General features: G+C 33.7%; 1 protein-coding gene across 10 annotated transcripts in view; it reads left to right on the forward strand.

Annotated features, from left to right (window-relative positions):
- The first annotated feature begins 1,505 nt into the window (after window positions 1-1,505).
- LOC111054554 overlaps window positions 1,506-26,057 on the forward strand; it is a 41,190-nt gene continuing 16,638 nt past the window's right edge. For 4 of the 10 annotated variants that reach the window (XR_005573181.1, XR_005573185.1, XR_005573182.1 and 1 more), the window contains exons 1-3: window positions 1,506-1,708; window positions 11,032-11,303; window positions 12,445-12,712. Coding sequence is in view for 5 of the 10 variants with exons in the window: in XM_039442485.1 (XP_039298419.1) it covers window positions 12,581-12,675; window positions 17,995-18,463; window positions 19,584-19,703 (684 nt within the window). In the remaining 5 variants the exon portion in view is untranslated. Of the gene's footprint in view, window positions 1,709-7,598; window positions 8,523-11,031; window positions 11,304-12,444; window positions 12,713-17,973; window positions 18,464-19,583; window positions 20,022-26,057 lie in introns of those variants that run through there. The other 6 variants (XM_039442490.1, XM_039442488.1, XM_039442485.1 and 3 more) reach the window with 6 other exon arrangements.

Genomic DNA, 26,057 nt, shown 5'->3' on the forward strand with positions numbered 1-26,057 from the left:
TCCTTTTATTGAATGAAATGATGATAATATATTGATTGTTATATCGAATTTAATGATAAATCATCATTGGATAATAATATCCTCATCTAAATGGAATGACGGCTCCAGTTAAGGTGCTCGGTAACCATCATAACAAAGAACGTTACATTCAAAGAACTGACTGAATGGAACGGGAAAAACCAGTTACTTACGCATGCGCGATACGGTGCTGTCTGTGACCGAGAGTGGTTTGTATCGGGCGAAGTAATAACACAGAATAAGTAGTAATATGAGCAGCTTCTCTTTGTCTCAGAAACAGAGTAACGGCCAGCAACAGTCACAGTTATAGCATAGTTATTCAAAAGTATTCTTTGAGTATCTATAGTGAGGTCCACGTTATAATGGTAGTGTATGATTTGCAATGGTGTTGCTATCCTTGTCTATCGTTCAACAAATGTGAAAGAGTTAGGGGTTAGTTTTTATTTAGGTTATATTTAATAATGTTTTATTAGGATAGGTGAAGTTTTTGCTTTAAAATTGCAATATGCTAGAAGGGGCTAGGGTCTAGGTAGAGTTATGTTTTTTGATGTTTCAAAGGTGAAAGGATAGGTTAGGGGGTTAGGATTTTGCTTTGAACCACATGTTCATGAAATGAACCACATGTTTATGTTTTGTTCTGAAGATGACGAATAAATCTAAAGTATTGAATGTGAAAGGGTTGGAGGTTAGGTTTTATTTAGGCTATATTTAATAATGTGTTATTAGGATAGGTTAGGTTTTTGCTTTGAAATTGCAATATACTAGAAGGGGCTAGGATGCAGTTAGAGTTATGTTTTTTGATGTTTCAAATGTGAAAGGATAGGTTAGGGGGTTAGGATTTTGCTTTGAAATCTAAATTATTAAATGTGAAGGGGTTGGGGGTTAGTGGTTAGGTTTTTTTGGATTATATTTAATAATGTTCCATAAGGTTAGGTCAGGTTTTTGCTTTAAAATTGCAATATGCTAGTAAGGGCTAGGGTCTAGGTAGAGTTATGTTTTTTGATGTTTCAAAGGTGAAAGGATAGGTTAGGGGGTTAGGATTTTGCTTTGAAATTGCAATATGCTGGAAGGGATTATAGGTTTTCCAAATAGTTATGTTTATTGATGTTTTAAATGTAAAAGGGGAGGTTGAGGGTTCGGTTTTTGTTTTGAAATGACAATATTTATGCTGACTTAGTTAGGGTATAGTGTTTTTTAACATCAGTTAAATAACAACTGTTATATTTTATTACTCTTTCTTTTATAAAATAAAATGATAATATATTAATTATTATATTGAATTTAATGATAAATGATCATTGGATAATAATATCTTCATCAAATAGAATGACGATTGGCTCCAGTTACAGTGCTCGGTAACCATCATCACAAAGAACGTTACATTCAAAGAACTGACTGAATGGAACGGGAAAAACCCGTTGCTAACGCATGCGCGATACGGTGCTGTCTGAGACAGAGTGGTTTGTCTCCTGCTGCTGCTACGCATCAGTCGTGATTCAGATTTCAAGCACTCAGCAACTCTGGCATTAATTTGCTCTGCTCTGACATTACACGCGTCTAAACTTCTACACACTGACTTCTACTTCTACACCCTTTGCCTTAGCACGCGTCTATCGCTAGAGGAGATCCCAACACAATAACCATGTCGTCTTGTCATGGAAGGACTCAGTGGAGATTCGTCCAAGTACAAGTAAGTTTTCAATACGTTAAAATTATCTGAATGTGAATGTTTTTAGGAAAATGAATTTCAGCCTTAATCAAGTATTTACCTAGATTCACGATTGGACCAACAAATTCTTCCCCTTTAGGCCTACTAATAAAACGTTTTTTCAACTACACTTTTTCAAAATCGTTCCATATTTTCTCACGTTATTTTGATAAAATTAAATTAATAATTGTAATCCTTTAAAAATCCACATTTTGGTCAACTGATTCTTCCCCTTCACTTCTTAAAACACCTACAGTAATTATTTGCAAAATTATCTTATTCGAAAATATTTTCTCATTTTAGAACTAATTTAGATTCTCAAATGAAGAATGTAATAATTTTGAAGATGTACAATAATAGGTCAACGATTCTTCTCCCCTCTGTCATGTAGGCTACGGTATTCAATTTCCATGAAAATCATCTTTGATTCGTTTGGCTCTTTGTTTTTTGGGAGGTTATTATCGTAACTGATTAATCTAATAGTCTATAAAATTTATCTTTTTGGAAATGCACAAAATTTCAACAAATTATCTCATATCCAAGTCATTTTCAGAAATCATAAGATTTGTTGAAGTCTCTATGTTTTATTAGAATTTGCGTGTAATCATCATAGCCAATAGTTCAATTGAATTGTTTAGAATTGAAAGTGCACATGTCCATAAATATAAATTTTCCACCAGAGCAAAAAAACTGTTTTTATTCACATTGTTGCCAATTCCATCAAATTATGTTAGTATTTGTTGATGTATTCAGAAAACATGTTATGGAGTTGAAATTTTCAAAAGTCAACTAATAAAAAAATAAGTAGTGATTTGTTTCATGGACAAGTGTTGTTTCAATACTAAACATAAATTTCAAGATGTAAACAGCTGTAAATATCATTCAATTGATAGGATAAATAACTAAAAACAATAGAATACGTTTAATATTTTTATTATAGAAATAGTTGAATACATACAGGTAATATATACATGATAAAAATGAAAATGAAAATAGTAGTAAGAAATTCAAATGCCTGATTTCATTACTCATTGCCTAGTTCTTCATTGTTTGTTGTCTCCCATTTCAAAATCGTTCCATAGAAATCATCTTCATCGTCCACTATGTATTGTACAACCGTTGCAATGTCTTCCAACTTGTGAATGTTGATTGAATTATTTGGAAATGCAGGTTCTGTAGGAAATTTCAAGGATTGCATTGCTTGTATTGACTTCCCCAGTTTAAAAACGTTCGTGTTGAGGCCATCAATGAATGCTGATGCTCTTACAGATCCATCACATGAATACTCAAAAGAGTTGAATTTCGAAATCTGGAAGGTCACCTTCTGATCTCGTGACAGTGATTTTCCATATGAATCAGTAGATAGTACACACTTTTTAAAAAAACTTTGGCCACCATGTCTTGAAATCCAGAATCAATTTGTTATCTTCAAGCAAATGCACAGTAAATACACCTTTTCCAGATGATTTGATAAGGTCTGCATATTCAATAGGGAAATAGATGCGATCTTGCTTTTTCAACCTTCTTTTGATCACACCAAATTGTCGATCACATGGCAAATAACTATGGCCACGGACTGGGAAAAATTGCTTGACAGTTTCAAATCTCTTCATTATGCTCAATGAAAGCATGAAACGTATAAATGAATGATTTTTATTTTGGCCAGCAGACCCATCTGAGAAGATATAGAATTCTTTAGCCTCCATAGGTATAGATTTTATGAAATCATAGATAAAACTCAAAACTTCATTTGGCCCTTTCTTGCAAATTCCTTCATGATACACATACATGTGACTTTTTCCTGTTTTCAAATCATAAATAGCAAAACAGTTGACCCATAGTTGTCTGTAGTAAAATATTTCCTGAACGGGAATATGTGGTGAGGGTAAGTTTTGCATGAAGTCAATCACAATGCCATTTTAAGCATTATCATCTGTCGGGCACTTGACCTCAATCTCTTTCAGTTTTGGATAAAACTTCTTAGCTCTACGCAAATGAATCATTTTTTCACATACAGCTGCTCTCTTCACAGATTCTGCCAATGAGGATGATTTAATTTTAACACTCAACTCTTCACACTCTGAGCATACATCCACCTGAGGTCTCCCAAATTTTTAATCAAAATTTTCTTTGAAATACATGTAGTAGTAGTTATATTCGACTTTTGTGTCTGGGTACTTGACTTGAACATGTCATGCATATATTTTATTGATAATCTTGCATCTAAATATGTTGCTTCTGAATCTCCATAATGACATGTTTTCTTTGGGAAAGAAGTTATGTGGTCATGTATTTGTTCACAAATATCTGCTGACATTGCATGAGATTTTTTGTTTAATCCCCTCTGGTCAACATGAGTTTTTCCAGCTAAAAGCAAGCTGCAGATTCTCCTGATTCTACCATCACTAATTGCAAAAATATTTTTGAATTCTGATTTGCAAACATTGACTCTGTTATTTTTTAGCCCAGGTAAGTAATACTTATAATGAATTTCTTTTGGTTTATTATTGTCTTGATTTGTTGTGCGAGGTCGTTTTCTTTTTACATTTTCATATTCAATCAATCCCTGAATATACATATCCTGTTGGTCTTCTGATTTCATTGAGTAAAATGTTTCGAACAGATGATGCTTTTCCTCTTGAGAAAGGAGTCTGGAGCATTTTTTATTACACCTAGAAAGAGAAACAAGCTATTGAATTCAATGAACTGAGAACCTATACTAACTAGATATACTGAAAGATGGTTTATTTACAGCTGTCTACCTCTACTCAAAAATTTCTGATAAGCTAAAGGTTTATAAAATAAGGAAATATATTTTAAGTTATTTCTGACTTACCGACCCGACATGAATCTCCTTGCTGTTTTTTGGGGAATTGTTTTCCATGCTGGTTAACATAGTTCTGCCCTGACAGTCTTTGTTGCTTACGGATATTACTTTTCCATTTGTCTTTATGAACTACTCCTCTTTTTCGTTTTGGGCTAGTTAAATCTTTTTCAATATCACTATCACTAGTAATGTCACTAATATTATCAAAATATATTATTTCTTTCCACTTCCAAACAGTAAACAGACTTCTTGAAACAATGTAAGATGTACGATTGTTGTTTCTGTTGTGACATAACATCAAAACTTGAACTATTTGCGTCATTCAGAATTGAAACAACACATGTCCAGGACTTGTGTCGTTTCAATACTAATTCAAAAGTTTATCATGCTATAACTTCTATATGGGTGGCAATAGACATGTGTTGTTTCTACACTAAACTGCGCTACATTCAAACTATACATATCAGCAGAATCTCCATTTTTAAAAAAAATGGACATGTGCACTTTCAATCCTAAACAATTCAATTAGTTTTAAATGTCTTTTTTCATAAATTCACTATAAGTTCTAATGATTCTCCCTTTTGTCAAGGTAGATAACTTTCAGAACTCTTAAATTTGTAGAAATGTCTCACGGATTTAAGGAATCTAGTCATTTCTGAATGCTTCAATATTAGTTGATTTATCTTGATTTCTGATTTCTTGAATATTCTGAAGTCTCTTAATTTATTTTCTAAGGTACATTTTGGGTTAACAGATTCTCCTTCTTGAAAGGTTATTGATAAGTTATAGCTTTCAAATTCGTTTCTTAGTTTTTTATAAGACATTTTTCCATCTATCATTGCATCAAATAAATTTTAATTGAAGTATTTTAATTGGGAAAAAATATAAGTTGACTCTCTAGATTCTGAAATATTCATTTAAGATTACAGAATTTAGGAGAATTGCTTCGCAATAATCTTATTCAGTTATTCTCGATTAATTTAAGTGTTTTCAGTAAATATCAACAAAAATAATTCTCTCCTTGTCATCTAACTAGATTCTTGTTCCTTGATTTTCAATAATATCCTGTTCTCTTGTAGCCTGCTTGCACACGAAGAAACTTCCCTTTTTAAAATTCTATCAAATTCAAATATTCTTTATTCCAGAAAATGCACTTATACAATAATAAATACAATTGCAATTATTATTGTAAAAGAAATGTATGGAATACCCCTACAAAGACATAGGCTACATCTGTGTATTTGTTTTAGAGTGGTGTTGGAAAAATTCAATTCAATATGATCTTCTGAAATGATTTTATTTTGAAAACAAACTATATTATGTTATATCCACTGCTTACAATAAAGGACTCCTAACTTTCAAGTTCATAATAATTATTAATTATTTTAGAAGAAATAATATTTTTACTTATTCAATGCTCAACTATTTTTTGAAAACTCATTATTGGTTATATCCACCTCTTACAATAGAGGACTCCTAATTTTCTAATGCATAATTATTCAATATTTTAGACTTATTTGTTAATTTTTTACAAAATTGTTTTAAGCATCGTTGATTAATGATACTGATGATTAATGTTTTGTGTCATTAATATGTTGCATAATACTCCCAATCAAAACATTTTAAAAAATTATTTCAAAGCGCATTTCCAAATATTTTTTTTTTATGAGAATTCTTTTTTTTTACTTTTTCTTACTCTTCTTTTTATAATATCTAGTAATAATTGAATAGATTGACATGATTTTCTTCAAATTGAATAGTTTACAAGCATAGATGTATTTGTTTTCTATTACATGATATCCTTCAAAATATTATTTTTCAATCTGTCTTGAAACATTCCTTTGTTCCTATACAGTACATTTTCTCAATTTCCAAATTGAATAAGAATTTTATCACTGTATTTGACAATTTTCATCTAAATTGAATGGCAAAAGTGGAAGTTGTTCATAAATTCATTCACAAATCATTGCTAACAATTTGACTTGTTTCTATTCAGATACTATTTATATTTTTCAATATATCGATGAAAATTAATCGAAATTAATGAATTAATGAATTATTCATTTTTAATTCAAAGTTAAAAGTCAAAGAATAGCAAGCATAATATCATACTGTTTATTATATAGTAATAATTATTCAATTTAATTATTCCAATACATAATTTATTTTCAGATTATTCCCATTAACTTCTCTTGTTTCTATACAGAAAATATTTTCGATTTTCTAATTGAATAGGATTTCATCATTTTATTACTGAAGATTAAAATACTGAATTCAAACTTTGGAACATATTAAGTTACAGTGTATCGGGTTTTGCACCCACTATTTTTTTGAAATTTTACTGGTGACATTTTTTAAATTATTTAAATTCGGATACCACTCCAAAATTTATCAAAATGGAACAAATTTTCAAGGAAAAACTTGTTCAATAGGTAGTTTTTTTGAGATATGAACGCCCAAATTTCAACTTTGGGGTGATTAGTTTTAGAATCTGTAGCAAATGAATCCATTGAATTCTGATGATGCATTCTCCAATAAATTGTTTATCGATTGACGTTTGACGTATTTGATTTCTCAGAATATTAATTTTTGGGAAATGATTCAATTACAAAGAAATAACCCATTTATAATCTATTATTCAAAACTGTAATAAATATCTTAAAGAATGTCTTAAAAATCAAGTATATCATTCGATAAGCAATACGTTTTATACCCTTGAAATTCAATAAATATATTGGCTATCAATTCTGAAATAAATAGCCTCAAATATTTTGACTTCAAGCGCTCATACCTCAATAAATAAAAATGATAAACATCGTTTTTTTTCCCACAAAATTTATTCATAGAAATTTATATATATAAAATTTCGGTAACTTGATAGTATTCAAATCGAAAAACTTCGAGAAATGTCACTAGTTTTATAAACCTTTAGTGCCGCATTAATATATTTGAATAAGAGTACGTTATTAAAATATTGATTTAATACTATTGAATAATTTATTGATGTTAACAACCTTTGTTAGTTTTTTTATTGTACGCCTTCTGTAGGTGTACAATCGTATACAGAAGATCTCTCGATCTTGAAATTGAATAAGACTATATTTTTTGCTATAGATTTTAATTTCCATCTCAAAGTCCAATTACTTTCATATTATTTATAGTGAGATTCAACATTATAAAGTCTGCACCTGTTTAACATTGGTTTGCTATTCTTGTCTGTGATTAGATAAATTCCTATCCCTTTCTAACTCTACACCGTTGTTAAATAGTTCATAGGCTATGAAGAAATTCAATAGACTACCAGAATTGTAAATGAATTACTACCACTACCATAACTACTACCAGAATCTCAATTATGAAAATCTATTATTTAATTATGAAAAGATATATTATCTTGGTGAATAAAACCTTCCATTGAGATAAATTTTCTCATTATAAACAAGAATCAATCATTAATATTAGAACAGATAGCTTGCTTGATAATATTAGAACAGATTAGATAATATTAGAACTGGGATAGCTTGAATCACAGCTACTGATTAACCAATAGAAGTTTACTTGAAGTAATTTTACGTAATTAAATGAATAATGGGACAACACACCTTTATCGGCTGTTCGCTCCTACGATAACTAATAAATTAATTATTTGTTTACGAAAAGGGTTAGATTAGTTGGAGCAAACCAAGCCGGCCTTATCAGCCCTTATCAGTCTGGTAAGCTGATAACCGGTTGAAGCTTCAGTCTGTTGATTGCTTGTGTTGAATATTATTCTCACTATTCATTTGTTTAAACGTTTTATGTAAAAGTTCCATTAAAGTTCTAGACCACAGTTAAACGTATAGAGTTCCCACTTCCCAGTAACGTAGAGAATATAATTGAAATTAAAAAGTCTGAAGGTTAAATATATTATTGAATCATTGAATTGCGAGTGGAAAACAAGGCAGCCTGTCCTAAGATGCCTGCCACGAGGTAAATGAAAGCCAAACCAGGTAGGCTTAACCTGTGTGTTAGGAGTGCACGTATTTATTGGCCCATAACGTGAATAATTACTTTATTACTTTACTTTATTCATTCAATATGTACATCATCAAAATGATAGGGAGAGAAAAATAAAGTAACATTGTGCTATTTCTCTCCCAAACTTGGATAGGGTTACACATAGTAATAATAATACAATAATTTTTATAAAATCTTAATTACTTTATTTATAAAACGTCAATAAACGTTTGGGGTGTACCACACCCCAGACATTTTCATTCCAGTTGTTTGTCCTTTAGAACAAAGTATTGGGGTATTCCACACCTATGTAAATTGAATATACATTATTATGATGTATTTAGTACTGGCTCTGGGGTGTGGTACATCCCGTATATTAACGTACCGGTAATCAATTTTCCATGTTCAGCGCACAATTTATAAAGTGTTACATTCTTGTTTTTTCAGAAATTTACTTCTCGTTATTTGGTTTTTGTAAGATTTCTGCTAGTTATCTATGTTTTAGTGTTCCACCTGAAAAAAATTACTCACAATTCACTGGATAATCCAGATTCGATTTCTATTCACTATGAAAAAAACTTATACAATGAATAAATAAATGATCATTTTATTTGTTCACGGACTAGCCATGCAAATACAGAGTTACAGTTAAATAGAGATACATGCACAATATAATTATTCTATAATTCAAACATTAACATCCAATAGAAATGAAATACTAAAATAAAATGTCAGTTCATGAGAGAGCACGATTTCACTCTATAAGTCTCTTATTAATGTCTTCACTATATGTGGATTATCAACACAATCAAGAATAATAAAATACTACAGTATAACTGAAAACTAATAACATGAGAAATAGAATTAACTTAACACATCGAAAGATTAATTACAATTCAACAAAAATACTTGAATAACACAGCAATATAACAACATAGTTCAAACAATAGACCTACTTCAAAGCATATAATTTACAGGTAAATTTACATTACTTTATAATACTACATACTTCATAAAATGCATAAATGAATCTAGTTTTAAAAGCAATGGAATGTCTGGATAGGCAAAATTATTCTAGTACCGTATAGATTTTTCACATTTTTTATTAGTTTTTGTACGAAATATGAATATGAATGAGTGTTCCAATATTGTTAATCCAAAAATACGAATTTTTAGTTGGTTATTATAAGAGCAACCTCTAATCCTATTTTTTGCATGAGTACTCAATGAAAGTACTTCTGAATTCCAGGAAATGCAGATAAATAATTATAACCAAGTAATAAAGAAATATTTTCTCAAACCAATACATTTTAGCGGATGAAAGTACAATGATCAGAGAAGAACTTTTCTTCAAAATAAATATTTTCATTGTACTGTCTTGATTTGTGAATAAATTGATTTGTTGTTGGTTATCCATCTTGTTTTCACTATTATTATTACTATTAAATTTTGTAAAACTTTAAAGTGAAAAAACACTCACATTCTTTGATGTGGCGGCGTCCGTTTCGTGCTGGTATTGCACATTTTCAAGCCAATCAGAAACTCTGTTTGAAATAAAACTCAAACTAACCCCAAATTGATTTGAGTAGAGTGAATCACTGAATATAGAAGTGATCAAGGGATCTATAGTGAGGTCTACTTTATAATGGCAGTGTTTGATTAGCAATTGAGGAGTTGCTATCTTTGTCTATCATTCAACTAAGCGGGTATCACTTTATCGCTTTGCTCTGTTGCCAGATTGTCTTTTATCAATGTAGAAATATAATTAAATAACAAAATATTTTATCTTGATTATGAAAATTCATTATGAAATCATTGAAAAATATAATTTCTTGCTTGATAAAATATAATTGATTATTTTGAATGAGAATGAACAGTTACTATTACATCAATAAACCGGTATCAGTTGCCCTCTTAGACCAGTTATAGAATAGACACGGCCCATTGTATATTCATACTGAAAGTCGATGAAGCCAGCATCTACTGCCATATCGTCCAATCGTGACATCAGCATCGGATAGAAAACTTCTGTAGTTTGTTTACATTGTTTTCTATTACTAATTCAGCGGGAGTTTACCATTTTCATAAATAATAATTTACTTCCATCTGAATTAGACACAATCAGCTATGAAAAACAATGTAAACAAACTCTGCAGAAAAGTTTTCTATCCGATGCTGACGTTACGATAGGGCGATATGGCAGTAGATGTTGGCTTCAGAGGCTAGACTTCCCAACGTGTCTATTCTATAACTGGTCTAAGGTTGCCCTCCATAGAAGGCATTGACAAGACAGAGGATCGGCAACGTTGTTCTCCTACCTTTCTCCACTGCCATTATGACGTGGACCTCACTATAGAATAGGCCTACTTTATTCTTGGTTCTTTGGATGAGATGATCCTTACAGAGCCTTCTAAATCAAAGTAGCCACCTGAATTGAAAATAACTGAATTAATAAAGTATATAATATTCCTCTGTATTTCAGATCATCAAGCTGCTCCATTCATCAGATGCTGATGTAATGCGTTTATAACGCTAAATGTACGATCAATCCCAACAGGCTCAGATTTAATGATCCTTGGGGCGCTGGTGCTGTGTTCTACCATTTCGTGAGAGTATGAGATTACTCTCTCCAGCTCTAAAACTTTCTAGAGAAGGATATGAGTTCTTCAGGGAGGAGAACTACGTGAGGGATGTGTTCTGGCTCTTCGAAAATGTCCACAACATGGATGACGGTGATCTCAAAACTTTATATGAGTGAGTTCCATTATTTGCCTCCACAGTAACACATAAACTACACACTACAAACTACATCTAAAAATAAAAGTAACCCTGATTAACAATATAGTACATTCCAAATAATGTTATGATTGAATAGATATGAAATGGAAAGCTAATGTTATGCTTGATGAAGCAGTCATTAGTTTCGTAAGAGTATTTTAATTTTTTCATGAAGAGTGACTCTTGAGAATTTCTAAGAGGCTTGATGAACAACAAAAATTAAGCGTGGGTGTCATTTCAACGAATTTGACAATCCATGATAAATTCATAATTCCATACGCTAAAATATTGAGGAATAGCCCTACTGGGAATTTGTTGCACAGTCCCCACATTGTAAGTCCCCATATAAAAAAGTATCTAACCTACGTTCCGGATGATGAGATGGAATTTTGGAATGAATTTTTGAAGTTTCCAACAGAAAAAGGGAATGAAACTGAATAGCATGTTTAAGTACCATACAAATACATTCAATTTTTATGTAATTACGAATATATGTATCCACTCACATAAAATTGTGTAAAATAAAATTGTTTTTTCAAAGAAAATAATACTTTTATTTTGACTTATGACTACTGCAAAAAGGTAATATGTCCAATTGGAAAAAAATTAACTTCTGTTGAATGAAATCAATAAGTCAGTAATTACATAATATCATGCACAAGATAACTATTCATATTCACATAGAATATTGAATAATTCTACTTGTTAGTTTTCCTATAAAATAGTTTTTTGCTTCTCCTGTAAAATTAGAAAAGCTGGAGGACACGTTCCCCTTCTCCAGTTAGTGATTCAAATGATGGACAAACATTGAGAGTTCAATTTTCAAATATTTCAATTGGTTTGCTAATCAACTATTAAAATTAGATCTTAATCAACTAATCAATTAAATTTTAAAGCTCATGACTTTCTTGTATGCATCATTTAATCTTCAAGACACAAACCATCACATTTAGTATTTTGATGCAGGGTAGGCCTATTCAAAAAAATCCTGTTAGTCGCCACAAATTTTTCAAAAAATAACGTTAGAGTTAAATGATGGTTGAAAAACTTTATCTATGATAAAAAGTTCTTCAGCGCATGGAATCATCTACTTATTGAGCTATTTGATTTTTTACAGGAATCTGGGTGTGAAATCCGTATTGATAGTCTCAACACTTCAATGCCATGGAGCAGGTGCCCACGTATGGGGGTGTGGCATCGCGGCCTGAACCCTGCCATGAAGTGTGAGAGATTTCTGGGCAAATATTTCTGGTATGACGTCATTGCACTGCAGAAAAGTCCAAAAACTGTTTCTCTCAAACTACAAGACTTTCTGGGGAAGAAAATCAACAGGCAGGCCAAGTTTGAGGTGATAAACACAGTCACAACTAGACAGAATCTAATAGGTTAGTATTTTTAATTAGCGTATAGTAGTAGGCTTATTATGTTTTTTTTTCTACTCTCCCGACTTTATTATCACATCTATCATGCAGCGTTGAGCGTTCCGATCCTACTCATGTACTATATTTCTATGATGTTGAGGAGTTGTGATGGACTATTCTAGGTAGTTATAATCAGTGATCTGATCTGAGTGTGGTCGGTACTATATATAAATTATAGTTTACATTTAATAGCTTTTATCATTGTTCTGTGTACAATATAAGATTGAGTGATTGTCCCACCATTAAAAAAGTCAATAATACTAAGTACTTGGGAATCATAATTGATGAAAACCTTAAATGGGATGTTCATATTAAATAAATATGTAGAAAAATTAGATATTTATCTTTTAAATTTTACCAAGTTAACAGAATTCTTAATAAGAACCACCTGAAAATGATGTATCATGCTCTAGTCAAGTCAATTCTGCAGTATGGCATAGTTGTTTGGGGAGGCTGTTTCAACTGTCATATTGCTGAATTATTTGTAGCACAAAAACTGATAATTAAAACTATATTAAGGAAACCCAGGCTCTATCCAACGGATATGGTTTTTAGTGATTTTGAGGTCATGACTATACATCAATTATACATAAAAACCGTAATTGAGTACTTAATAAAATATAGATCCGATTTTCCTCTCACAATAAACTCTACACTTAATTATTATAATCTAAGGGCCACTGCAGTAGAGTAAGATTGTGGGGATAGACTGACTTTTTTGCTCGAAATCCCCTCCCCCCTCTCCCCCCTCGTCCATCCCTCCTCCCCTTCCCCCCGCCTGTAGGGTGGGGGGTGTTCTAAAAATAGATTTCCCCTTCCCCCTGCCCAGTGGAGGTGAGGGGGATGAAAAGAGAGAGAGATATATCTTTCTCTCTCTCTCTTTCTAAAAATAGATTTCCCCTTCCCCTTGCCCAGTGGAGGTGAGGGGGATGAAAAGAGATATCTCTCTCTCTCTCTCCCCTTCCCCTTCCCCAGGTGAGGGAAAAAAAATTTCCCTTTTAGGAGGAAAAATTCCCTCTCTATAGTGACAGATTGAAGTGAATCCATATTTCTACATCTAATGCTATACTGACAGATTGAGGTGAATGCTAGATGAGGGAAAAAAATCTCTTTGAGAGGGAAAAATTCTCTACTGTCAAATTAAAGTGAATTCATATTTCTACATCTAATGCTATACTGACAGATTGAAGTGAATCCATTTCGCTCTAATGCTATACTACGATGCCAGACTCACTTTGAGAAATTCCCTTGGTGTCAGATTAAAGTGAATTCATATTTCTACATCTAATGCTATACTGACAGATTGAAGTGAATCCATATTGCTATACTACGATGGGGGGCTCAAGAGAGAGAGGAGGATACGGCCCCCTCGCTTCTCACAACCAGCAGTCTAGCCATCTGCTTTCTCCTTCTTTTACTCGTGCCATCTCTTTCCCGCACCCTTCTAAATTCCTTCTTTATTACGAAAGGCGAGTAAAGGAGATAAGGAGTAACTATGTTCCATTTTGATCGATTGTTCCTATACTGTAGTAGTGAAACGTTTCTCTCTGCCCAGCATTACGAAAGGCGAGTAAGGAAGAATGTTATGGCGTGTGCCTCATCTAGACACATGCGCTCTGCTCCCTGTGAGGTCCCTTTCTAAGCCCGATAACTCCTGCACCGAAAACCGTTACATTCTGTTACATGAAAAAAATGTCTAAATCGATTTATGTGACAAGTGTTTAGTCGTTAAAGCTACTTCACTCTCTCTCACACATCCTTTTACAAGATTTATTGATATAGTCAAAAATGCCTATGGTGAAATTTGAAACTATAGGTGTTAAAGTTCACTCTCTCTCACACATCCTTTTACAAGATTTATTGATATACTCAAAAATGTCTAGGGTGTGAAATTTGAAACTATAGGTGTTCACTCTCTCACACATCCTTTTACAAGATTTATCGATATAGTCAAAAATGTCTAGGGTGTGAAATTTGAAACTATAGGTGTTCACTCTCTCACACATCCTTTTACAAGATTTATCGATATAGTCAAAAATGTCTAGGGTGTGAAATTTGAAACTATAGGTGTTCACTCTCTCTCACACATCCTTTTACAAGATTTATTGATATAGTCAAAAATGTCTAGACTGAAATTTGAAACTATAGGTCTGTACTTCTCTCTCTCTCACACAAGTGTTTATACAATCAATCACACTCGTCTAGGCTGAAACAACATATCGTTCACTCTCTCTCTCACACAACTCAAGATTTTATGTTTTCGGGCCCAATATAAAGTCTTTATATTTGACCAAATCCATTTTTTCTGTAATAATTTGCACTACCTGATGTTCGAAAAGGTTATGATCTTTTGCCTCAATCCAATTCATATGGAAAGACACCTCGGCATATTTGGATACAATGTCAAATGCGATTCTGTGGATGAATAAACTTAGGTACTCAATGAATGGAGCCAAACATTGCAGTCTCATGACAGTACCCTCTTCCGAATTTTTAATTGCCTCAGCTATTTCATCACGAACGCTTTTCACAGCGACTCCCATCTCATTTTTCTTAATAAAATCTCCAATATCATTTTTAGTTGCATACTTTTCTGCAATTTGATTAATTAGAATAGCAATAGCATCTTTTGTAATAAACTGCTCAATACCCTCCATAATATTAGCTTTTATTGCACTCGCCATTTCAGATAATCGTTTTTCAAACTCTTCCTTTGTTAATGAAGAACTAATCAATTTCTGCAAAGTAGATTCTAAATATTGCTTATCAATTGCCGATGGCTGTGTTTCATTTACTTTAGTAAAAATTTCTGTACTAAGTTGTTTCAATTTAGTATTGAGTTTCTGTCCAGCACCTCCAAATTCTTAATTTTATCTGATACGGCTTTTAATTTTTCATCTAAATAAGCTTTATCAACTTTATCGTTGTTAATACTGTGCAACTGAGATGAAAAGCTGTCTGTTAAAGTTTTCACTTCTCCTAATGCACTCTCTAGAGTTTGAGTTCTCTCTCCAATAGCTTTATCGATATTAGCACTGAAATTTTGTAATGTACTTAGAATATGTTCTCTTTCAATTATGCTCACTCCAATATTCTTTGTATTTTCCGAAAAGAGTTTGGTTATTTGCGAATCTAAATAAAATTTCACAGCTTCGCTGATTCCTTGTTGATTTATCGATTCGATTATCTTCTGTGTTATCGAGTCAATATCACACCTAAGATTAGCAATAGCTCCGCTAGCACTAGCCGTATCAATTCGTCTGAATCGATGTAGAGTCATCGTGACACTAAACAATTAATTTTGCTTCTTTTAGCTCTTCAATTATAGACGCGATCTCCACATCATGCCCGGTGTTCCCACTAGCTTTTGAGGAATAGAGTAAATTTAATCTTTCCACTAATTCGTCAAAATTATCAAAGTATTGATAAATTCTATCATGAGAATTATTTTTTGTAAATTTCAATAAACCCCAACCCTTCTTTTTACTAATTTTTTTACTGGGAAATAACTTTTGAATCATTTGCGATTTAATTCCCTGATTTCGTTTAACATAGCCTCTTCGATCTAAATGTATACCTGTAAGTGTTAAGATTTTTTTATACTTATCCAGATCTCTCTCATTATAAAGATTTGAGTTTGGTCTCGCACTGAATAATAACTCAAGTAGACCGTGTGTTAATCGAAATCTTTCATTATTAATATCTATATAACCGTTATCGAATATTACTTGCTGATTTCCAATATAATACACATCATCTTTAGAATTATATGAAATTCCATAACTGATTGAATTATTCAATTTTTCCGCATGAAACGTTTTTAGATATTGTGACAGCACATCATCGTTTCTGCTAGAACCAAGTAAACTGTTTTCAAATTTAGTCGAGCTTAAAAAATTGTCTGTTGAACTCTCATAACTCTGTTCATCCCCCTCTCCATTATCATCAATTTGCATACTCTCCTCTTTTACTTCTCCCTTTTTTGGTTTTACACCAGAGTGTGAGAATTTGTTTTTTCCCAGTTCAATTATGGGCTCTATCAACGGGGAGAGCGTTTTCCTATTATATTCCTCCGATCGCTTTTCAAAATTGACTAAGCTTTTATGCTTCTCTCTAATTACTTTTCTCAATTTCTTAATCTTTTCGATTAAACCAACATTCTTTCTATTCAGTTTTGTGCTGCTGTATGACAACATGTCTGCACAAAGAATTAATCTCTACTGAATGGTAAGAAACGTATCGAGCGAATCTCGGTACTTGCCGCTATTAATTCCACACTCGGTCATAATAGTTAGAAAATTATGAGGTTTACGATTCCAAACTGTATGACAAAGTTTAACGAAATCTTTATAAGAAATATCTGCTCCAACATGATCTCTGTGAATTAATTTCAGACTCAATAAATCTACCTTGAAGATTATAATCATATTTGCGTTGTCCCTAGTGAAATGTTTCTGTGTAGCTCCATAACTCTGAATTAAATATGCAGTGTCAATATTACGATGTCGTCCCATGGTAAAATATTCTCTTATTTGAGGTACGTGATTAAGTTGGAAGTCGTCGAATATGACAAGAGAAAATTGTTGAATTTTGTTGGGGTGAGGTATAGATTCCGAATTGCTGTTTATATGAAATTCAATACCCTTCATTTTTGAAAAGACTTTTCTCAAAAACAAGTACTTATCTTGATACTCGCTCTTCGTGTGCAAGTATATAGTTTTAAATCTCAACCCATTCTTTGAAAAAATTAAATTAAATAGTAAATTGGTCTTGCCACAACCTGAAGAGCCTATTATAAGGATCCTTGCATTATGTGGTAATAACTTACCATTTTTACACCATGTTGGCATTTCTTTCTCTCTTATAACATTGTCAAAATTAACTATCGGGATATTACTCATGTTAGTCACGTGTACAGCATGTGATCTGATAAGGAACTAATCATTTTTCGTAAGTTATCAAGGAGGAGGAGGAGGCTGTGCGCTAGACACCACATGGCTGTGTATAGCTTATCACATCGGGATGCAAGCGACCGGTTCTCGCTCTCCCCTTTCACAGTGGTGCACTGATAGAAGTTTCTCACTTCAATATATTGTTCCCTCTCTCTCCCGCACCCTCTTCACGAGAATGCATGTGTTCCCCCTTATCTAAGCCTTACCAAATAAAACTTCAGATTAAAATGAAACTGAGAAGCATTTTTTGATAGAGACGTATTATATTTACAGCGAATTTTTTTTGCTTTGTAGCACGCTCTCGCTCGCACGTGCCTGGAACAGAGAGAGAAACGTATGCTATATAAACACAAGCGATGAGAGGAAAATTATCATTCACATCAGAGACAGTATACTTCACACATCGTACGAGATGAGTTCTCCATCCTTCATCCTGCCGGATAGCCCACCCCCGCAGCGTGTGCTCAACTACTGGCAGCGCAAAGCTGCCGAGTCCTGTGCCGCCTCTTCTGCTGCTGCTGCTGCCGCTGCTGCCGCTGCTCCCGCACCCGCTCCACAGGATCCAACATCACCAGGGGGCGAGATCGTGATCGGGGACAGCCCTATTCAGCGCTTGGCTCCAGCACCTACCTGGGCGCCGCGGCGTGCTGTGCTGACAACGCTATCAAACAACATCAGGCAGAGGCAGGCCAAGAGGAAATTAACCTTCGAGGAGCCTGAAGTTAGCAGCGAAGAGGAGGAGGAGGTGCTCACTCAATCAAAGGTTAGTTTCAACAAATATTATTAACTTGTGTTTGCACAGATTTTTTTTTTTCTGTGATTGATTGTTAAAAAATCTGTGCACATACGAGTCTTTGATTATTTGATACGAATATTATTTGATATGAATATTATTTGAACTGATTAGAATGCAAGCAATATTTCCTTGAACTGATTAGAAATGGTATTATGAGATATTATTGTTTAAACTAATCAATCATGTATCAATGTTATTTCCTTGAACTGATTAGAAATGGTATTATGAGATATTATTGTTTAAAGTAACCGATCATGCAACATTGTTACCAATATTATTTGAACTGCTTGGAATGCAAAGGAAATATTATTTGAACCGAATAGAAATTGATGCTAAGGAAATATTATTTGAAATGATTAGAATGCAAAGGGAATATTATTTGAACTGCTTAGAAATTATTGTTTAAACTAATCAATCATGTATCAATGTTATTTCCTTGAACTGATTAGAAATGGTATTATGAGATATTATTGTTTAAAGTAACCGATCATGCAACATTGTTACCAATATTATTTGAACTGCTTGGAATGCAAAGGAAATATTATTTGAACTGCTTGGAATGATTTGAACCGAATAGAAATTGATGCTAAGGAAATATTATTTGAAATGATTAGAATGCAAAGGGAATATTATTTGAACTGCTTAGAAATTATTGTTTAAACTAATCGATCATGTATCAATGTTATTTCCTTGAACTGATTAGAAATTATTGTTTAAAGTAATCGATCATGCATAAATGTTACCAATATTATTTGAACTGCTTGGAATGCAAAGGAAATATTATTTGAACTGCTTGGAATGATTTGAACCAAATAGAAATTGATGCTAAGGAAATATTATTTGAAATGATTAGAATGCAAAGGGAATATTATTTGAACTGTTTAGAAATTATTGTTTAAACTAATCGATCATGTATCAATGTTATTTCCTTGAACTGATTAGAAATTATTGTTTAAAGTAGTCAATCCAATGTTATTTCAATAACTGATTACTCACTTTATGCAGAGAATTCGATGATGACAATTCGATGATAATCTGATGTAGAGATCTGATACAAATAAGACACTAATCAAATATTTTTCAACAGAAACGAGCTGTAATGGACGAGGACTCCTCACTCGTGCCGTTAATGAAGGAGGTGGAGGCTGAGTTGGACTTTGTCCAACTCATCAACAAATCGCAGCCGAAACCGTGGGTGCCGCTGTGAGAGTTGAAGGAACGCACTCCCAACCCCATAGTTGCTGCGAGGGAGGACACAAACCAGCACGGTCGGCGTGTAATTTTAAAAATAATCAATGCAGGAAGCAAATGTGAGGTGTATCTACCTCAAAGATTTGCTTCCTGCATTGATACACCGAAGATTGAACATTTCAACAAAAATTGCAAACATTATGTGTTAGTAGTAACACATAAGTCTCCAAATTGGACAGATATAAAAATTGTTAATGCTTAACAATTTTTATATCTGTATACATATGACCTATGTGTTACGAATTGTATAGATGTATGTGTGAATATAGATAAAATAAATTGAAATATTGTTTCTATAAAAATTGTTTTCAATTCTTACCTGTTCTTGCCGTTGTTGATAAGTTCGTAATGAATAGTAGAAACACGCAGAAGAAGAAATGCTTCAGCTGCTCTGTTGTGAATGATATTCAAATAAGGTGAGTGCGTCTTTTATAGTTTGTTGTGAGCATGCTCACTAGTCTTTTCCACTACACACGCACACACACACACACACACACACACACACACACACAGCCGCGCAGGCAAGCGCTGGCGGGTTCTCGCTCCCTCCTACATTAGCACGTGTTCGCATGTGCTCCTACAGATGTGGGTGGCCCAGCATCATTTCTCCCCTTTTCAAATCGCATTCACCTTTCAGATTTGAAATAATATTCTTATCATTCAAGCAATGTATCATAGCAATCATGGTATGAATTCATTTCCAACTCGATTGAAAATTAAACCAATTCAAGTTGGTGTATTGATTAATTAACCTCAGTTAATGTTCAACCATTGAGTTGAAAGGTAATGAAAAATGGTATGTAGGAGAAAAAAGCAGAGTTCGAGGAAACGGGGTAAAGGAATCTTGAGTTCAGCAGCAAGAGTTTTTAAAGGTGTGTCAGGTTTGGCAGGTAATGTGACATCAACTATTTTAAATAAGGTAATTGATAACCTGGGGGAAGAATATCATATTCCGGGATACGAGTGGTGTGGCCCGGGGACCAAGGTTAATGAAAGGTTAAAGAGAGGTGATCAAGGTATAAATTCGTTAGATAGAGCTTGCAAGATACATGATATAGCCTATACTCAAAATAGCGATAATAAAACTCGGGCGGTAGCCGACAGAGCTCTAGCAAACGCTGCATGGGACATTTTCAAAAATCCACAAACACCCCTTGCCGAGAAAGCACTTAGCTATCTTGTTACAAACGTTATGAAAGCTAAAGCGGCGTTTGGTGGGTCTTTGAGAAAGAAGAAGAAGAAGAAGAATGAGAGGAGAAGTTATACTAACGAAATTAGACGCAAAGCTATAGCTCAGTTGAAAAAGCATATTGCAGGAAAAGGATATTTTTTGAAGCCTTTTCCTCAAATAACTAGTGGGGGGAGAGTTCCACCCCTACCCCCATCATCATATGGAGTGAGTTTATTCCCTCAAGTTAAGAAACGTAGAACAACAAAGAAGAGTAGGAAGAAGAAGAAGAAGAAGGCATGAATATTGAAGGAGAATTGAGTAATTATGATTTGATTGATTGGTCGAAATTATTACAGATTCAGCTAAGAGGCATATATATGCTAGATGCATTACCCAAAAAAATTCTAAAAAACAAGAATGCCATTGTGAATTTAGCAAGGGAAAGCGAGGATGGCACACATTGGGTAGCATATAAGAAAGTTGGTTCTAATGTTTGGTATTTTGATCCAATTGGAAATTTACAACCTCCATACGAATTGGACAAATATTGGAAAAAAGAAATTGGAGTAAATATATTTTATAATGTAGAGCATATGCAACCATTAAATAGCGATTTTTGTGGTCATCTTACATTATTGTTTCTTGCAAATCAGTTGTAATTAAGTGTTTGTGGTGAACACACAAGATGGTGGTTATTACATTACAATCTAACACAAGTGATCTCTATGAACATTTACGAGAAATTATAGAATTGGATAAAAATCGTGAATGGGAAATTGGATTGATTAATTTTTCCAGTTACAATAGTATTGCAAACATTAACAAAGGAACAAATTCCAGCTTCAAATATGGTGATAGATTAATCGAGTTGGATACTGGTGCATATGAAGTTGAGGATATTATAAAATCTTTAAAGAATAACTTGAATATTGATGGCAAGAAGAATAAACTTATTATACGTGCAAACGTAAATACTATGAAGATTGAAATTCATTCTGATAAACCCATTGATTTAACACGTTCTGATTCGATTGCTAAGATACTTGGTTTTGATAATGTTGTTTTGCAGCCAAATAAATGGCATTATTCCAAACATTTGGTTAACATAACAAGCGTTGACAGTATTGTAGTTGAGTGTAATTTAGCTTGCGGCAGTTACTCTGAGGGAAAACAAAAACATATAATCTACGAATTTTTACCAAAGGTTCCTAGCAGTTATTTAATAAACGAAGTACCATCACCGATTATTTATGTACCTTTGAATACGCATCGAATTCAAACTATTAATGTAAAGGTAACGGACCAGAACGGATCGTTTATTGATTTCCGCAGAGATACAATTACAATTAGGTTGCACATACGTGAAAAGTAATGGGTTATCTTATTTTCAACCCACGTTCGAATAAGACCAATCAAGTCATTAGAGAAAGGAACGCAATAGCGACAACACCTAAAAACAAACGTGCTTTGTCGGCTAAAAGCGCGAGAATATTAGAAAAGTTGGGTTTTATAGTTAATTGGCGAAATGTCAGGAGGTCCTGCAGCAATTAGTGAAATTCTGGATATGGAGACAGACCTTCAGTTTTATAATGATATTACTAAATTCCAATTTCACACTCATACAGTTTATTCGGGACAGGAAATAAAAAACTCTGACGAGGCACGTATTGGCATAAATTCTTTAGATGTCTATTCTTTACCTTGTAAATCATTCATATTGATTGAGGGAACAGTTAACTGTACAAAACCGGGAACAGACCCAGCCGATGCACCAGTTGCAGCAGACTATAAATTAAGCAGTAACGTAATCGGCAACCTTTTTGACGAAATACGATATGAATTAGCAGGTCAGCAAATTTCTAAATCAAGATTGATTGGATTAACATCCACAATTAAAGCTATATTGGTGAAAAATACTCTCGATAAAAACACATATCACTTGGCTGGTTTTGACAGAGCAGGATATGAGCTAACGGATAATACATTCACTTTCTGTGTACCGCTGAAATTAATCCTCCCGTTTTTTGAAGATTTTCAAAGAATAATTTTAAATTTGAAACAGGAACTCGTCTTATTGAGGTCACCGACAGATCTAAATTGTGTTGAGTCTCAAAGTGGAACAAGCGTTAGTGTGAAAATTAAAAAACTGCAATGGAGAATGCCCTACATAACTTTAGAAGATCATGTAAGACTGAAATTTTTGAGACTGCTCGATGCTGACACTCCACTGAAATTAGGTTTCCGCCATTGGGAAATTTGTGAATTACCAAATTTGCAAAATTCACTTAACCATTCTTGGGCAGTTCGTACCACATCGAGTTTTGATAGTCCAAAATACGTCATAATTGCATTTCAAACTGATCGTAAGAATAAAATTAAAAAATCAATATCTAATTTCGATAGCTGCAGTATTTACAATGTTAAAGTATATTTGAACAGTGAGTATTATCCATATGAAAATCTGCTAGGTAAGAAGGAAGTTTTATACTGGATGTTCCTGGATTTCGCGCCCTCGTATTATAATCATTCAATCAATAGCGAACTCGGAACAGAAATCGATTTTAAAATGTTTTGTGAATCAACACCGCTGATTGTTGTAGATTGTTCACACCAACCAAGTCATTTGAAATCATCGACAGATGTTCGTATTGAAATGGAATTTAAAAGTGCAGTACCTGCAAATACTTCTGCCTATTGCGTTTTAATTAGCAATCGTGTGATGGAATACACACCTCTCACGAGCATGGTGAAAGAAGTTCAGTAATTTTATTGATAGAGCACGCCGCCTATATAAGGTGTGCATTCTGCTCAATTTAGTTCATTATCAGTTTCACCTTTGAACAGACAACATGTCCTATTCTTTGTGTTCTGATATTTTGGACAAGCCACAAACTCGCTCTATTGGTATTCAGTGCGATCTTGATAGTTTCTATTATGAAGCAAGGTGCAGTACACCGAAGCCGCTGGAGGTGGAGGAGAAACGAGAAGAGGAGGGGAGAGACGAAGGATTCGAGGGTACACCGAAGCCGCTGCAGGTGGAGGAGGAGAAACGAGAAGAGGAGGGGAGAGACGAAGGATTCAACGAGGTCGGCGAAGAGAAAGAAGTGCACAAGGAAGCGAGTGCGAAAATTGCTACGGTTGATCTTCACTGGTTTAAACAAGATTGTAATCAAATTATTGTGAAAGAACTTGCCATAATTGATCAGTTTAATAATTATATTGTGTTCCATTTCAAATCACCATTTGCAAAGACAGAATTGAGTGCAAAATTGTATAACGATGTAACATGGTTAGAACGTCACTATCATAAAATAAAATGGGAAGATGGAGATTTAGAATACAGTGAGTCATTAATACGTGATTACCTTGCAGCTTATGAGAAAATTTTCACAAAAGGAACTGAGAAAGCAAAGTTTTTAAGAAGATTGCATAGCAACGTTCAATGTATACCAGAGGATTTTCCAAAACCTGATTTCAGCTTTTTCACTAGTTCATGGTGTTATGCTGCGTGCAACATTCATAAAAATAGACCACATTCTCGTTGTGCTTTATTCTCTGCCCAACATTATAATTCTTTGTTGTTTAAAAATATGTATCAAACAAATAATTTCTTGTGCGAAAACAATCAAATGCAAAGTATGAAAATGGCTCCGATGTACACGAATTCACAGAAAAGAAACTTTGCTCGTTATGGATTCTTCTACAACGGAAAGGATCTACAATGTGTTTATTGCCTGCATGCATTGAGACTGCATAAAGCGCGTACATGTTGTCTATCGTCAATTAATGAAGAAAGACTGCTTAATTACTCTATAATAGTTCCTGCCTACACTTAGTTTTCTTCATTCGCTCAACAACATGGATCCGAGAAAGTGGTTGGCTGCTGACAACGAATTGGAAGTTAAAAAACTGTATTGATTGGTACGATGAGTGTGAAAGTGCAATTAGGAAATCAACTCCTGAAAATTATAGTTTGGCGAAGCAATTGAAAGACATTTTTCTAAGCACGGTTAATTTAAATGATATAAGAGACTATCTATGTTATTATCGTCCTCATAATTTGTGTATAGATAAGCTAATTAGCATTGACCTCACTCTGGATTCGCTAGTATAGAGTAATATGGATTCACTTTAATCTGTCAGCAAGGGAATTTTTCCCCCTCATCTATACTGGGAGAGAATTTCTCACTTCAATCTGTCAGTGAGAGAGAGAGATTCACTTCAATCTGTCAGTATAGCATTAGATGTAGAAATATGAATTCACTTTAATCTGTCACCAAGGGAATTTCTCAAAGAGATTTTTTCCCTCATCTAGCATTCACTTTAATTTGGCAGTATAGCATTAGATGTAGAAATATGGATTCACTTTAATTTGACAGTAGAGAATTTTTCCCTCTCAAAGAGATTTTTTTCCCTCATCTAGCATTCACCTCAATCTGCCAGTATAGCATTAGATGTAGAAATATGGATTCACTTCAATCTGTCACTATAGAGAGGGAATTTTTCCTCCTAAAAGGGAAATTTTTTTTCCCTCACCTGGGGAAGGGGAAGGGGAGAGAGAGAGAGAGATATCTCTTTTCATCCCCCTCACCACCACTGGGCAAGGGGAAGGGGAAATCTATTTTTAGAAAGAGAGAGAGAGAAAGATATATCTCTCTCTCTTTTCAACCCCCTCACCTCCACTGGACAAGGTGAAGGGGAAATCTATTTTTAGAACACCCCCCACCCTACAGGCGGGGGGAAGGGGAGGAGGGATGGACGAGGGGGGAGAGGGGGGAGGGGATTTCGAGCAAAAAAGTCAGTCTATCCCCACAATCTTACTCTACTCACTGCTAACAAATATGTAACCTATAACACTAATATTGAATGTATAAGGAGGCAGTTAATTTACATAGGTACTAAAATAATAAACCTCATTCCAAATCACTTTCTCATGGACAATAAGATCAGCGGAAAAATTAAACTGGATATAAAAAACTGGACATACAGTAATTTCTTCTTCCATTTAGATATATGACTCGAGATTCTGCTCCAGCATTGTTTTTTCTTTTTTCAGTGGACTCACTTACCTTTATTTTGAGTACCTATTCCTCTGTTTTCTTCCTTCCCCCCATTTCTCCCTTACCTTTTTCCCTCATT

The sequence above is a fragment of the Nilaparvata lugens genome, chromosome X (genome assembly GCF_014356525.2).
Source record: "Nilaparvata lugens isolate BPH chromosome X, ASM1435652v1, whole genome shotgun sequence".
Taxonomy (NCBI): domain Eukaryota; kingdom Metazoa; phylum Arthropoda; class Insecta; order Hemiptera; family Delphacidae; genus Nilaparvata; species Nilaparvata lugens.